A 16,499-nucleotide genomic window follows, 5' to 3' on the forward strand; every position below is an offset into this window, starting at 1 on the left:
TTGCGTAGTGAGAATATTTGAATATTCGGTAAGATTAAGGCATAGACTATATATAAAAGATGGTTTCTCCACATTTCAGAGCCTCAGTATTAGGATTTTAGGACATGTAGAGATGATCCACTGTGGTGAGCCCTAAAGGGAGGAGGACAAAGAGGATGTAGAAGGGGAAGAAGTAGAGGAAGAAGAATTATTTTTGGCCACTTTCATGTTTTTTGGAGGTTGGACTCAGCTATATCTAGACAAGAGGGTGGACTGCTAAGTTATCTACTCGTCACCAGCAAGCTAGTTTTGCAAGTTGGGCAGTTTAAAATAGTAAGTCCACAAGGACTCACGTGACCACTGGAGAATAAGCATTTCTAAGCACAGATTGCTAAATTAGTGCATTACATCGATATATTAAACAAAAATCTTAGAGATAATAAAATCAAATGTCGAGAAAAATCAAAGACCATTTGGTTTTTCCATTTAAGAGTTTTACTTCTAAATTTGATATAAGGGTCACATGGTTACACCTGATGGCTACAACTTTCTTTACTCTTTTTTCCCCTCATAAATTAGATCAAATGTTTTAGTGAAGTTCACAGATATTGGACTTTGTTACCAGGATACCAACCAGTCTTGATGATTTTTAAAGTGGATATAAAAACATGCCTCTGTTATGAAACATTGAGTGTCTTATAGTCTTGCAGACCCAAAATTAAAAAATAAACCTTTAATGCCAGAAGTATAACAAAATAAACAAAGTGCCCAAAAATCCCAAACCATTTGCAGAACAGGAAATCCAAATATCAGATTTCACTGGGACCACAGAACAAGAAGACACAGTAAAATGGACAACACAACAAAGGATAAGCAGAAACAGACAATTTATACAAAAGATAATGAGGGGAGAGGAAACAGGTGGGGAACACAGCTGTAACTACTCAAGAACAATTAGTCAACAAGGCAATAAAACTAAACAGCGCCAGAAATGAAAGACTACCAAAATAAAACAGAAAGAAACTGTAACTAACCTGAGAATGCAGAAATGGAAAAGTGGGGATACACTGATGAAAAGACAAACTGTATACAGAACTCCAAACCAAAGATAAGCTAATTTACAAAAGAAACAAATTCAAAAATAGAGGAATCATGAACTCTCAAAGGAGAAAATCATTCTCAAAACCAAAAGAAACCTTAATAATAACATATACTTTATTAATCCCCATAGGGAAACACGTCCTCTGCATTTAACCCATTCACCCAGGGAAGCAGTAGGCAGCCATCAATCCAGCGCCCGGGGAGCAGTGTGTAGGAATGGTACCTTGCTCAGGGGTACCTCAGAGTAGCCGTTTAGTGAATTCGAACCCCCGACCTTCCGATCATGGGACAACCACTCTACCTACTGAGCTATCCCTGCCTCATAAAAACTACAAACCTAAGGTCCAAGAACCAGGGAGGATATCAGTCATTATTCCTGTGATTATTCCTAATGAGCCTTTATGAGTTTGGTAGAGCATTAGCATTACTTTTTTTTTTTTTTATTTACAACCATTTCCTTTTTTTGTCAGCTCTAGTCCTTTTTATTCACTTACACTATTTGTAAGTGAATATTTGTCTTTAAATTTCTGTCTTCTTAATGATACCTGATGTGATGCAGACTGACTGATTGTTGTAACCAGACTGCCTTTGCAGAATGGTTTCAGAACTGTTTAACTGAACTGAAATTAGGGCTGAAGTAGCACCTTTTTCCAGATTTCTTTTCGAGAAACATTGACTCTGTTTTCACCGTGTTTACTTAGTTTTATTTTATATCCAGCAAATAAATCAGTCCTTGCCTAATGGGCAGGGATTTGCTGACCCCCTTCTCTTCAGGCTTGTGTGGACTGGAGGGTAATTGGAATCAATTTTGATGCCGTTATCGCTGGTGGCAGATGCATGAGGCTGCAGTGTGAAAAGGTCAAGGGTTGAGAGCGCTCTCCTAGGGGACTCAAGATGCCTGAGGCATAAAAATGTCACTGCTGGATCAATTTCACATGTAAACACTTTTTAATCTCTGAGGACTTTTGAGCATTTTTGTTGTTGTTGTTTTGTTTTTGTAGTTGTCTTATTGCTGGTTGCCGAGCAGCTCCAGACAGCAGGTGGGGGGTTAAGATGTTGAAGATTGGGATATCAAAGTAACGCTTTCCATAACTTATCATCTACGCAAGCCAAAGATTCTTTCTCCTGTGCATCTAGACTCATTTAGAGACTCATCAGCTTGAGCTTGTCAATATATATATATATATATATATTTTATCACTCACTGCCCCCATGCTGTATAATTTACCCAGGAACACAGCCAAGGGAGTCAGGTTGACCCCAGTTGCTTTCGGGGTCACATTTTTACCCTCACCCTCAGCTGAAAGCATGTCATTAAAAATATTTTTTCCTTTGTATTTACACAGAGATCACATTTATAAATAGAAATTTATTTTAACCTGAGTTTTTGTTTGAGGATTAGAGAGAAAACAGTAAAGACTAATAAGAGAAAGAAGGGCAAAAATAAATGAAAAATGAGTGTATGGAATATGTAAAATCGCCATAGCATAAACTGTAAATTTAAGCTAACAGACTAGATTGTGTTACTAATTCTCATATTCAAATGTATCTCATTAGAGACAAAAAAAAATATGAAACTGTAGTAATGCCATCATTTATCTCAGTCACCACAGAGAAATTAGCAGATTCTCTAAATAATAAAAACATAGCTCACTTAACAACATAAAATCCCTTAAAAACCCTACAGGCCAGTTTCATTTCAGAAATATTGGACATCTAAAGATGCTGAAAATTGGTGTTGGAAGTCTGCAGTCCTGATGCCCACGCATTCATTTTTTCCAGACCTCTCTGGGGATCATGGCTAATGCAATAACAGAGCTGACAAATTGAGTTCCTTTTATTGCATAGAACCACAATGGCAGTGAGTGAGCGTGTCCTTGACTCAGAGGAATCAGGTGTGAGCCCGAGGATGTGTTAAACCTGCATGCATGCAAGGCTCAGGAGAGGCAGTCCTGCAGCTCCTTATTAATCAACAGCTTGTTGAGCTCGTGGCCATACCTCCTCCCCCACCTCCTCTGGTGCACCTTCACCCTCTCTGTCGTCTTCGTACGTTGTTTTTTTTTTTCCTTTCTCTTTTAAAGCCACAGCCTCTCATTCTATCTTACACAGGTTATCTATACATTTTGTCCTCAGCTAGCTGTTATCACAAGAATTTTAAAAAAAGGAAATTATTTTTCAAAGATCATCATGGTACCTTGTTTTTGACCGTATCCTTAAATCATTTGACCAAATGAATTAAACATCTTCCCCAGGTGTGAATAATCAACTCAACTTAAACTGCAATCGTGAGTCTACTTTGTATGCTGAGAACATATTAACTGTGCTGTCTGGTTCTTTCAGTTTCATGGCTTGCTGTTGGCTGACATCCCTCCTGGATGACCTACAATATGGCAGATAAATAATATGAGAAAAAAAATATGGCTGCTGCTTCAATGTTTATAGTTGGGGTTTGCTCATATATGTTTGTCTCTTTTAAAACAGTGGAGTGCCAAGTTGAAAGTGGAAATCAGACGCTTTGCAAACTTCACTTGTGTTTTTGTGTATTCAAAACTTTTCAGCCATCACCTCAAAGGTGTCTTTTTACAACAAGGCTGAATAAGGCAGTACAGTGCGTAAGTCACAATCTCATTAATGCGATCAATCATTTATTATCCTAAACCAACCATCTAACCAACCAAACAGTAGAGAGTAAAATTTATAGAGGGAAAAAACTCATTCCCATAGAAAAAAAAGCAAACATTTAATCAAAAGCATAATGTTTCACTATAGGGCAGCACAGTGGTGCGGTGATCAGCACTGTTGCCTCACAGCAAGAAGGTCCTGAGTTGGATTCCACCACCTGGTAGGGGCCTTTCTGTGTGGAGTTTGCATGTTCTTCCCTTGATTGGGTTAGCTTAATTGGTAAACCTAAATTAGGTGTGAGTGTGAATGGTTGTCTGTCTCTATTAGACTGGCGCCACCTGTCCAGGGTGTACCCTGCCTCACGCCCTATGTTAGGGGCTCCACCCCTCCCGCGACGCTGACGAGGATAAGCAGAAGAGAATGGATGCGTGGATGTTAAAATATGTGGTGTTTATTCCAAGAGGTTTAAGAGTTTACTTTTTTTGACCTGTTAACCTCTTGGTATGCACACACAGCAGCTTCTTCATCTCAGTGCATCTTAATTGAGCTAGCTAAAAAGGTGACAGTGCTTTAGGATCATATTTTTTTGTCTTTAAATGGTAGAGGTTGCACTTACCAGTGCAAGAAGAAACTGTTTACTGAATACATAACTAATATTGTTTGAAGCATCCTGAGCTCATGCAGTGATTTCCATTGCATACACCACTACAGAATCGTGTCTATTTTACACGACTGCTCCCTGTGGATCACAATCGTTGTTTTGATTTTGTCCTTGCGTATGGAATCTGGCAGATCCTACAAGTCTTTTAATATTGCGCACCATAGATGATGAGCAAATACTTTGAATATACTGATTTGCCCATGCAGTCTTTGACAAATTGGTGAACTGTCCCCATCTTTTGAAATGTTCTTTCTTTCACATGAAGTTTATATAATTTTTAAATCATTTAATTCTATTTTTATGTAAATTTTACACTGTTTTGTAACATTTTTTTAAACTCAACAATACTATTGTGGCAGAAACTGAATTTCCCTGCTTTATAAAGAAGCTCACAAGGTACTACAATCTACAAACAGATGACAAAGCTCTCAGCTCAAGGGCTTTCAGCTCAACAGCCTGCACATTTGAGGACAATAAACCATTTAAGCTAACTACCTCATCATAATAAAAGCCCTTAGTGACAAAAACCTTGACTGCAGGTTCAAAATCTGTGAACTTTATACTTTTAGAGTATATAAAAGGTTTTCATTTACAACATATAATTTACTGAGCCACACCTGTTTTCACCAGAGGTGTGGGTAAAAAACGCTAATGAGGCGGTTTACATTCCACGTGTGTACAACTGTGTCACTTGAATTTTTATAATTGTGCTGAGGGAGGCAGTGGAGAATGAATCTTTCACTTTCATGATTCTTTTGTGTGTATTAAACATTTGTGTCATTTTAACTCACTCATTGTAGCGTGAATTTTCAAAATGTGCCAAAATTGACAGTAGTGTGACTCTCAGAACATGCACAGTGGAGTGCAAAAATGGTTTAGTGCATGGAGGACAGGAAGATGAATGTCTTTTCTTGTCTTCTGTGAAGGGGGTAAAAATGAATGGTAAACATATATGTTAGTGGAGCAGGATGAGAGGAAACAGGTATATGAGAGAAGGTAAAAGAAAAAAAATTGAAACTGCAAGAAAATGGACTGCGCAAAAAAAAAAAATTAAGGGTATACTGTACTTGATCATCACAGAATAACAGAATCAGTTAAACTTCCACATAATTCTTAATCAATTTCACCTGATTTTGTGCGAATGACACGTGGAGGCCACAGATCCCTCTGACCGATGTTTTCATTTTCTTTTTTGTTAGTGGAGGATATGAAACCTGCAGCCCACTCAGGCCCACTCCTTCAGGTATTTTCATCCACACCATGTTAACTGTGTGTCTCCTGCACACTCAGAGGTGTGGAGGAGATTGACCATTAAACACAAAAGAAAGACTTTGCTCTAAAAGGGCAAAAATCCAGCTGCTGGTCCAGTATCTGCTCCTTTAAGTGGGCAGGAACAAGAGGAGCACTGCCAGAGCCCAACAAAAGGCCTCTGGCAGGCTACTTGTGTATGTTTCACACCAAACTCTCAGAATCAGAATCCACGAGGGTGGAATGAAAGCATGATGTGATGTAGTGGGACCTCTGCCCGGTGGCAGAGAACACCAGAACCCTCAACTACATCCAGTTCTCCTTACAAATTAGAGGTGGTTCACAAAAAAGTCTGGAGATGCGACGGCAAAAACTATGCAACATGTTCAAGCATGACAGCAAACATATGGGAAGGTATATCCTTTGAGGGTTGCACAGACCTGAATGTGCTAACCAAACCTGACTGTTATTAGGTGCCTGGATAAAATCCTCAGTCGCACTGTCAGACATTATCTTGGTGCACTAAGTACCACCTGGTGCAGGACAGTGCCTCATATGGCAAACGTGCATAGGCAGCTCCCTGAATGATGAAGGCACTGATGATATTGACTGGCCCTCATGTTCCACAGGCCTGAATCCAGACTTTATGAACTGTGAATCTGAACCTCCACTACAGTCTGTCCAGAAGCTCACTGATGCCTTGATCCAAGTCTGCGAGGAAAGCCCAAGGGCACCATCCAGATGTTGCCAGGGCTGAATACAGGTAAGTCGGGGCCATGCTATAGTGAAAGTAGCCTCAGCCTGTGATTTGTGAGTTAAGTGTTACCTTAATTTTTTATCTGAATTATAGAAATTCTTAGTAGCAACAGCAGTAATATCTGTTTAAACTTAACTTAAACGCTTGATAAAGCACATAAATAACATTAATAGGCTATTAGATTAAACATTTAGCTTAAATTATTCTTGTTAACTTATGGTAACCTGCATTTCTTGTGGTGCAAAAACAGTTTCTCAAAACACAACTTACAGTAAACTTTAGAAGTTCTAACTTTACATAAGCAATATATTAAACTGCAACTCTGCATTATTTAGTATGGTTCCTACAGGCTCTTTAGTAACTGCAAGTAAGGTGTGTCTTGTGATCTATATGTCACGCTACTATGGCATGCATAATTTCACATCTCAATACTGTGACCAGTATAGTTACCACATCTCCATTTAGTCACACAGTTCATCAGGATTTCAAAAAACACAAAACTCCAATCTTGTAACACTTTCAAAAGTGAAACCGAGTCCAAATAGTCCAAATGATGCAATCCCTGTAGCCGCTTTTCTTTACACTCATATCGCTACCATAGTTGGACAATCTGCCAACAAAAACTGAGAGTACACACTTCTTGAAAAGCTCAGTGAACGACGTGTTGCACATTTTCAGTAACCACAGTGCTGATGTGAACATTTCAAGCTTTGAACACTTTTACTGTAATAATAATTTCTCATATCTCTTGTGCCTACACAGCAGACATATTCTAACATATCAGTATGGTGTGGTCTGTAATTTACTGTATATACTGTAAACAGGTCTTACATACTTAAGCAATTTACTTGCAACTATTAGAATAACAAAGAAAACAATCGTTTACTTTTTTTTAATAATCATTAACTGACGATTATGTGATGCTACAAAATCAGCAGTCTCTATATTTTACATTTTGGTAGATTGGCAGCTTGATATGAAAAAAGTCTTAGTATGAAGACACTAAATATCAGCATAAATGAATAGGGCCCATCTGCTTTGCATTGAGTGTATTTTCATGCCAAGTTAGGAGATGAAACATTAACTACAGTTCTTGCTATGCATTCAGTTTGGTTGAAGCAGTTCAAATTTCACATTGGGTGAAAAAATACAAAAGCAAAGGTTAACTTCCAAGGCACAGCAATGGACATTAATTTCATTTCTCTTTTGTCAAAAACCTCCAGTCTAGTCAGCAAAACTGTAATATTTAAAATAAAAAAATCAATTGAAAAATATTAATCTACTGCTTACAAAATGAGAAACGGACTCTTAGCATCCGAAAGTACCACATTTGTGGGAAATAAAAAAAGGTAACAGAAAACAAAACCGCTGTAGACACAGCAGTTCGATTCAACACCTGTCTACTAAAAATAGAAGGTGAAAAGTACGGCATCACAGCATGGGAATGGGAGAACAGTTTTTCCTCTGCGTGCGTTCAGCAGGTATGTGCCAAAGTTTGAAATGAAAATGGGTGTAATTATGCCACATTTCACTCTGAAGTTCAAACAGATGACTACTTAGCATAATAAAACTTTCAGAGTTACACGCCAACTGTACAAAACAGGGACGACACAGAATCGATTATAATACTTGTCCCAAAGTGCTGGGCAGGTGTTGCTGAAAGGAAAACACTGCATTGCTCAACGGCTGCTTGGTTCAGTAAGTGCGAACTCCTGGTTTGCTGTCCGGGGTCTGGTTGAAGGGATTTCCTGAGGTAGAGGAGTCATCCTGCTGGTCAATGGACTGATAGGCATCTCTGTTTCGTGATACAGAAGGGAAACCTGCAGAGACAAGCCACAAGTCTTCAACAGCAGTTATCATTTTTAACCACATCTAATCATGGACCTTGGAGACTGGACTGTTGTTGATATACATATTTAAAGTACTGGCACACAGAAAGCGCAAATCTTTTTCTTTATTGTTTTCCCTTTCTCCTTACACACAGATTCATGAAACGGTTGTGCAGATTTGCTATCTTGAGTCAAGTGCCTAGCCATGTCTGTAGAAATATAAATGACAGTGCTTGAATCTGTTATTACCAGCATACATTAAAAATACACACTCCCTCTGATGAATGGTAGACTGAGAAAACAGCCACTTTTATTCAAAATCCTTCTTTGATGGAAGAAGAAATTCCTCCCATTTCACCACTTCTATTTTTTCCCCACTACTGTTTGATTAGTCATTTTGAGAAGAGTCTGGGCAAGGGAACATCACTGATGTGAGATTGAACATGAAAAATCTCTTGTCCTTCTGTCAGCAGTCAAATAATCAAGATTATTTAAAATACATATTCACCACAGGGTATAGCTTCCTTGCTGTATTATACCTCAGGGGAGAACGTTTATGAAGAATTCTATAAAGGGATTTCAAATGAAGCATCTACAACAAACAGTCCTGACTCTGACATGGCCAGAATATCAACTATCCCCTTTTGGAGTTTCAAAGACAGCACCTCTGCACAGTCCACAGTCCAACTGCGGTGACAAACATGCACCTTTAATGCCAGTAAAACAAGAAATCTGGTTTCACTGCAGCTATATGGTAATATTGGCAAGAGCCCAAAGATTAACCAAAGGATGGCATCACATAAAGCTCAACAAAGCGTGTGCATAAAACCAGGCCATACTCACTGTCTAGTATCACATCACATCATGTTGATTTTAATTAGGCTCATTTTAGATTGTGCAGCATCATGCAGCTCTGCTTTTAATACATGCAAATACAATGCAAGAGCACAAATGAGGCATCTGGAGACTAAAAATCTGAATAAAACATATAGCTGATGCAAACTTTCAGAAACATATAAACTCCTAAAATACAATAAATAGTGTTGCATAAGAGTAATCTCTACTGACAAACATTGCAATGCAGGCAGGTATGGGCTTACTTAGGTGGGAACAGTCAAATTAAAAGACAGATTTAAAAAAAAAAACACAAAGAGATAGACAACAGAACACTGACAAGATGATTGTTTAGAAAGAAATACAAAAAGGGGGGGAATCTATTTCTCTTTATTATCCTGCAGCCTGATATGGAATCTTACTTCCTGCATGGAAGGAGTTGGAAGAGGATGATTGGAGGAGAGAAACTGTAAAAAGGGAAGAGGCCAGGAATCAATAGCGGCGCCCAATAAAGGCACTGTCAGCACTGTCCGTAGTGCATCGACTGTCCACAGAGGTCTCAAAGTCTGAGAGGTCAAAAGGTTCAAGAGAAGAGAAGAGAAGAAGAAATGATCAAATTCCAACTACAACAACAAAAATCAGCCTTTGCAAAAAATAAATACTAAGGTGTGACAGTAAGGTATGCCAAAGAGCAAAGGATGACATGCAAGAAAAATAACGACATTTTTAGTTGAGGAGAAATATTAAAGGAGTGCACATTAATTTAATTTAGGAGCACATTAATTTAAGGGTAATGCATGGTAGGCAGTCTGCTAAGCTGCAATTTACTTAGTTATCGCTAGCAAGGCTGTTGCACTTTACATCACGGCACAGTTCTGGTACAGTTCACACATAATGGCAGCAGACTCATTGCTCAAAATTAATGATAAGTGTTTAAAAGATGAGTCTGTCATTTCAGACTTGTTATGTTTATCTAGCAACCAACTGTCAATTTTCCAGTCGTTTGTTGTATTTAGTTTCCCTGGCTGCAGAGCTTTTACTGACTTTTCAATGTCTTGAGGTGCACTGTATGAAAATGAGACTCCTAAGAACAGTCTTAAATATGCATTTGTTGGCTAAAGCTTAAAGGTCCCTGGTAGGCGTTAGGCCTAGTATTTACTGTATGATGTGGAAACTGTTCAGACTGCTATTTGGTCTGTCTACAATACTCTTTTCATGCACACGATTAAAAATCATACTACACAAACAGAGATAAAAATTAATCTTATCTGTGTGTGTGTTTTTAAGCATGAGAGGGCTTGCTAAGCCTCTTTAGCAAATACGACAAACCCTGGATAACACTGGCACAGTTTGAGGTATGAACTTATTCAAATCCATTAACAAATGGCTTTTTCTAATTCAAATTGTAAAAACTCAAAATGATTGCAGTTAGCCCTAAACATAAATAGGATACTAAACTCAAAGATGGTGCCTTTTCACTCTAAAAAAATTGCCCACAATTTTTTTTGTGGCTTGTTGATGCCAGAGGTCAGAAGAGAATGGCCAGAGTGCTTCAAGCTGATAGGAAGGCAAAAGCAACTTATTACAACCAAGGTGTGCAGAAGACCATCGCTGAACTAACAACCCTTCAAACTTGTAACATGGCTACAGTAGCAGCAGGCACCACTCCCCTCAGCTAAGAACAGTAAAATGAGACTACAATTTTAAACTGGACTACAGAAGACTGGAAAAAAAGGGTGCCCTGTCTAATAAGCCTCAATTCCTACTGCACAAGAGCTGCCAAGTCACCCAGCAGGATAACTTGGAATCTCACAAAGCTCAAATCATCACAAAATAGTTTCTTGAAGATTACAGTGATCTCACTGTAATGCCACGAGATCTCAATCTAAGAACCTTTGGGATGTGATGGAAAAGGAAATTCAGCTGGCAAATCTGCAACATCGTGTGATGCAGTCATGTCAATATGGATCAATATCTTTGAAAAATGTTTCCAGAACCGTGTTGAATCTATGCCATGAAGAATTAAGGCAGGTCTGAAGACAAAATAGGGCCCAACCCAGTAAAAACAAGATGTACATAAAAAAAAAATAAAAAATGCTACCATCTATGGCTCTATGGCTCAAATGAGAAGGCACCTTTTCCTTTCAATTTTGCTTATGGGTTTTAATTACCTGCCAATCATTCACAGTGTAAACAGAATCACAGCTTATTACTTGCTGTTCTTTTTCAATGTTTCTGAGGCTTTCATCTACCCATGTAAAGTATTTGCCTCACCTCTATGTGCTTTGACAGTCTGGATTTGCCTGTTTATAGGTGCTAAGCAGTGATTGGTTTAATGACTACAGTCACTTTGACTGACTGCAAAAGTGTGACGGCTCAAATGTGCAGTTTTTGCTGCATTGGATGTAAAACTTAAGTCTAATACACAAACTCAGAGTAATTCAACCGCCATAAGAGGTCCATCAATCAAAATTCTGGGAGCCCCAAATACCTGAATCAACAGTTCACTCACACGCACTTGATTGTCTGGTTCCCAGAGTGCTCAGTGCAGCGGGGAACCATATAAATGCCAACAACGCAATCAGGCAGCAATTAAAACTCACATAGTCTGAAACTGACATTAGCCGCTTTCATCAGTCATTACACACTCTAATGGATGTACCTGCTGTGTGAATGTGGCGGTAAAGTAAAACCACAGAGAGAGCACATTCATCAATATTCAATTATCTGCCAAGCATGCAGGAAATATATTTTGTCAACTGCAGTTTTGGGTCACAATGCAAGAGAAATTTCATTACTTTACCCAGCGTGACATGAAATAACATACATTTTTGCCTATAATACTAATATTAATAGTAATAAAATTGCATTACACCAACAATATGTGGTTTTATTTTTCCCATTTGTGTTCTTGTTGCTCTTATTATGGATCAAACGCTAATGAATGAGTAACATTTTCCGGGATTTAAGAGTCCAGCAGACGTCACAGCTCAGTGGGATTTCTAATGGAAAAGCTCTCAGCAGAGAGAGGTAAAGTCTACAAATCAATGACCACACACACTTGATCAAACATCCCTTCACTTGTTAGCGTGCTTATTAGATGTTTGCCTGCAAACAGAACGCTATACACCCAAAAGTCAGTACCAACACAAAGTGTCTCTTACTGTGTTCATCAGATTTGAGTCCATCTGTGTTTCTTTCCACATCACTCCTGTGCTATTTCTGTCCATGTGCTATCATGGCAGATCATACATTCGTAAGCCTGCATGGGCTTAATGTGTTTCTCCATGCAGTATAAACTGGTTGCCAGGATGACACACAAATGTAATAAACATTTCATTGAGAAAGGGTTTCTTTGACTGGCCGAGCTGCAGCTCAAATATTTCTCTGCATTTTAAGTCTTGTGACTGTAGCTAATCAGTTTGACGGTGGAATCATCTGCCAGTGCTTTCGCTCAGCGTCCTGCCAGGTTTTGCTGCTCTCGGCAGGCTTTTCATGGCAAACGGCATAAAACAACACAAGGAAGATATCAAAGTGCCCTTGGACACATGCATTACTCCATACCTTAGCTTTGGTTGTAAAGCGGTGGGTAGACTCAGGTATTTTAGATACTTTCTCACTAGTTCTGAAATGTTGTGTATGTATTTCTGCTTTAAGTACCTTTTCACATCTTTCATGAAAACAAAATGAAAAAACTAAGGAACCTGAGCCAAAATCTTTTCAAATCTCGAAACATATATGCTACTGTACGTGACCCTTCTAGTCGTACTTACCAAAGTTGATGTTGTAATCTCCTCCTCGCTCGCGGTACATTTGGTAGACAAAGAAGCAGGACATGGGTTTGAGCAGCAGGTTGAGGATGGCCATCCCTGTGCTGAAGCGTAACAAGTTGTTCAAGTCACCGTGTGGGTAGAATATCCCAAGATGGATGATGTCGGTCAATATTGTCAAAATCATCCCTATCAGAAACTACAGGGAGCACACAAAAGAGGGTATTATATGTAAAGCGACATAATTGTAACACGGAAAATGAAGTCATTTGGTTGCTGAAGAATATTAACTTATATATGTGGGTGTGATATAAAAAAAAAGTATAGTATACATGTTCTGGAAAAAGATTTTTACAGTAAGCCATTACAAAAAAAGTAAAAAAAAAAAAAAAAAAGATCTTGTCTTATAATGTGGGACAGTCAATATCCATATTGTATGATGAGAAATAACTCTCCAATAAAAAAAAAAATTATTAGAGAAATATGAGTTAAACATGCTATTAGTTAAACACTTGAAAATAAGTAAGTTCACTTAAGGCACCTGAGGAAAATGCTGCTATTTTTGCTCAAGACTCATCCCTTCATTTCAAATACTCAAAGCCTGAAGCCTTCAAGGGTGGACTTTAAGTATAGCTTTGTTCAGTCTATCAGTTAAAGTTAGTCATAGTGGTTTAGAGTCATCCACAAAGCTACATAGCCCCCTGAGATTAATATAATTTCCCATCAATTGCAGTAAAGATTTTATTTAACTAAAACAAACCAAGTAACCACATCATTCAAAAAGAAACTGAAAGAATCCGTCCATTACAAGGACACGAAGATTTAGAGTGTAACAAATATTTTGCATCAGCATAAATGTATTTATGCAGTGAAAACACAACTAAAATGCAGCAACCTCTGGGGCTGAAAAATGAAATCAGAGCTGAAGCACCAAAAGCTGCAGCCCCTGAGGTTGGCTTCACAGGCCAATCAGTTCCCATGCTAAAATGTCCAACGCTACAGCAGAAATGCATAAAGCATTTGTGTTGGTGTTTAGTGTTCAATCATACAAAACACATGTGAGTAATATGCTATTGACCATCTCCATTATGAAAATTTTAATTTTAAGCCTGTTTTGTTGCAAGTCAGAATAAGCATCCCATTTGATATTACAACACTTTATGAATGTACCTTGCTAACCAAACTAGCTAGCAACAGATGGCAACTCCTCCTCACTGCCTGCTCATGTTAATATGGTCAGATTTGACTTAAAAAAAATGAACACAGCCAAAGCCAGAATGTGAAACTCATTTCAAAACTAAAGCCTTGAAAAACCACAACCCGTTGTGGCCATCTTCTATATACAGTCTATGAGAAGGGCTCTGTACTTTTGCTGACCCACAGTCAGGATGAGACTCTAAATAGTTTCCTCTGACAGTCGAGAACAGCCAACTGCACAAGTTTTCCTTCTATATGACATAACAGCTCTCATTAAAAGCTGTTCTTGCTTTAGAACACAGTCAAAAAACAATTCTCAAGTCACACTTTTGTTTTGTTTTTTTTCCCTTAGTCAGCTGATGTCACTAATGTACAATGGAAACTCCAGTCACGGGTTCAGAGTTATGGTATGATGAGGGTTGACATAAAACTACTGCAGACTAATAGATTAGTGTATAAGCAATTCTGAAACTTCAAACATTTAAAATAAAATGGCTCCTTAAGCAAATGTAAACTGTCTGAGGGACTCAGCTACTGTACTGTGGTAAATTAAGGGCTATCTTTTCAAAGGGATGCTCACAGAATGCCCTAGATTTCACAGACAAATAGGTTATGCAGCAGTGCGCCTAAAGTTGGACTACTTTATGTGTCACATGATGCTATAAGAGCGCATGAAGAAATGAAGGCAGAGACTCACCATGATCACTGCATCTATTGAGTCCCTCTGTGCAATCGCCCACACTCCAACTGCTAAAACGCTAAAGTTCGCCCATGTGAAGGCCACTGGCGGCCACAGCATACTCCCCCTGAAGGAAACACACAATTCATACGAGACAGATTCTTACACACTCCAGGAGAGTTACGTGCAATTTCACAGAGGACAAGACATGTAGGTGAAAGAGTTGACCTGAATCAGGAGTATAAGCATGTGTCTGTGTGCCAAAAGAGGAGAGAAATTCCTCAGGTTTGTGGAAAAAAAGCCTGTGCTCATACTCACCAGACTGTAAGCAGCCAGTGCACCAGTACGATGGCCTGGAATAGAGAAGGATAAAAATGCGTTTACACTGAACTGAGACCCAGGACAGCCAGTGTATAGCTAAGAATGATGACACTCTATCACTCAAACACAAGTTAAAAACTTCAAATCATCACTGCGTGCAGCTAATCTGCAGCAATGATTTCTTCTTTTTATTTAGCCCTCTAAGAAGACTGAAGTCGTTGTTTTCAGCCCTGCCAAATTGCATTTTTTATACATATGATTTTCTTCAAACAAAGTAAAATTAATTGATTTGAAAAAAAAAATGAATGAATGAGTGCATCTCTTCTGCCGTTTTGAAAATACCGCATGAATATAAAAATGCACCATCTTACAGAAAACAGGATATTAGTTAGTGTTAGTCTCCTCCAAGCCTACTTTTAACATCACAGGTTTTATAATCCTTGAAAGAGCTATCCAAAATTACATTTGAACCATTTTATTCTTTGGACAGAGCACAAGGACACTTTTGTCCCTGTTCAGTTTCACAGTTAATCAAAGGCATCAGTTTATCAGTTAATGTTCATCACAGAATATAGTTTGTCTCTAATATTATTTGCTGCCTGAGTTCCCCCCAAATTCACTGCATATGAATGTTTAAAGTGTTTGCCAAAATACAGCGTTAGAGAAAATAAATGTTTATATGTTTAAATAATGACCTCTGTCAAAAGGCCTGCTGCCACTCAAAATTGTCCTTCAGAGACTGTATCCCCTGAACATTACCTTAAACACTTCTTACTTAATAGCAAAAAGTAGAGCAGCAGTTTACTGTGATCTGAGTCACAAGCAGAGGAAGGTAGTTGCCACACAGAGGAATTACCACTGAGGAACAGAGCTGACATTTCATTGAAAACCAGCGTTTGTTTGAGCGTACAAGCCGAGGCAATCAGAAACGCAGAAAGTAAACCTCACCTTTAGATTTATGGCAGGGATTTCCATAATTGTCTGTTTGGACAAAGCAGCTCCTCCTTGATCCGATTCGGCGTTTCAACTTGTTAAAGAGCTACATGAAAAAGTACCGCAGTTTCTCTTCTTACACAAACTTCTGTCCAAACCCCTCCTCCCGTCGGCTCAGCCTTGCAAACACAAGCCATGTGACAGCAACCTGACTCGTTCCCATGTGACTCCTGCCCCTCTCACCCCTTCCCCCAACCCCTGGGGTGCGGTCCAATTGGCAAATTTGCTTAGGAAGGTTACTAACTAACTGAAGAGACCCGGAAATATGTGTGCGGCAGTCAGCCGTTTCCGTGCTCCTTGTATTACTTCCTTAAGCAGAACTTGAATTTAATAATAATTATTTTACTACACACACACATATATATATATATATATATATATATATATATATATATATATATATATATATAGAAATGATATTTCACTCGTGTTTTTAGTTTATATTCCCCGCATGGTAAACAGCATGGTAAAACCTGGTAGGGTGAGGTAAAACGGGCATTCTGTAGTC

General features: G+C 38.6%; 1 protein-coding gene across 1 annotated transcript; it reads right to left on the bottom strand.

Annotated features, from left to right (window-relative positions):
• Window positions 1-7,213: 7,213 nt before the first annotated feature.
• agtrap (angiotensin II receptor-associated protein) lies at window positions 7,214-16,160 on the bottom strand. The gene is made up of 5 exons (XM_063472881.1): window positions 15,947-16,160; window positions 14,996-15,030; window positions 14,696-14,804; window positions 12,805-13,000; window positions 7,214-8,188 (listed from the first exon to the last, which is right to left on the bottom strand). Exons 1-5 carry the CDS (start codon window positions 15,971-15,973, stop codon window positions 8,064-8,066), a joined length of 492 nt encoding a protein of 163 aa, XP_063328951.1. The 5' UTR covers window positions 15,974-16,160; the 3' UTR covers window positions 7,214-8,063.
• Window positions 16,161-16,499: the final 339 nt, after the last annotated feature.

Source organism: Pelmatolapia mariae, linkage group LG5 (genome assembly GCF_036321145.2).
Source record: "Pelmatolapia mariae isolate MD_Pm_ZW linkage group LG5, Pm_UMD_F_2, whole genome shotgun sequence".
Lineage (NCBI taxonomy): Eukaryota > Metazoa > Chordata > Actinopteri > Cichliformes > Cichlidae > Pelmatolapia > Pelmatolapia mariae.

Bases quoted from the DNA above. Each gene is read 5' to 3' on its own strand.
- agtrap (XM_063472881.1), bottom strand. From the start codon at position 15,973: ATGGAAATCCCTGCCATAAATCTAAAG. The intron at 14,805-14,995 runs GTGAGTATGAGC...TGTTTCCTTCAG, and splicing joins CACTGGCTGCTTACAGTCTG to GGGGAGTATGCTGTGGCCGC. The intron at 8,189-12,804 runs GTAAGTACGACT...TTGTCTCTGCAG, and splicing joins AGATTACAACATCAACTTTG to GTTTCCCTTCTGTATCACGA.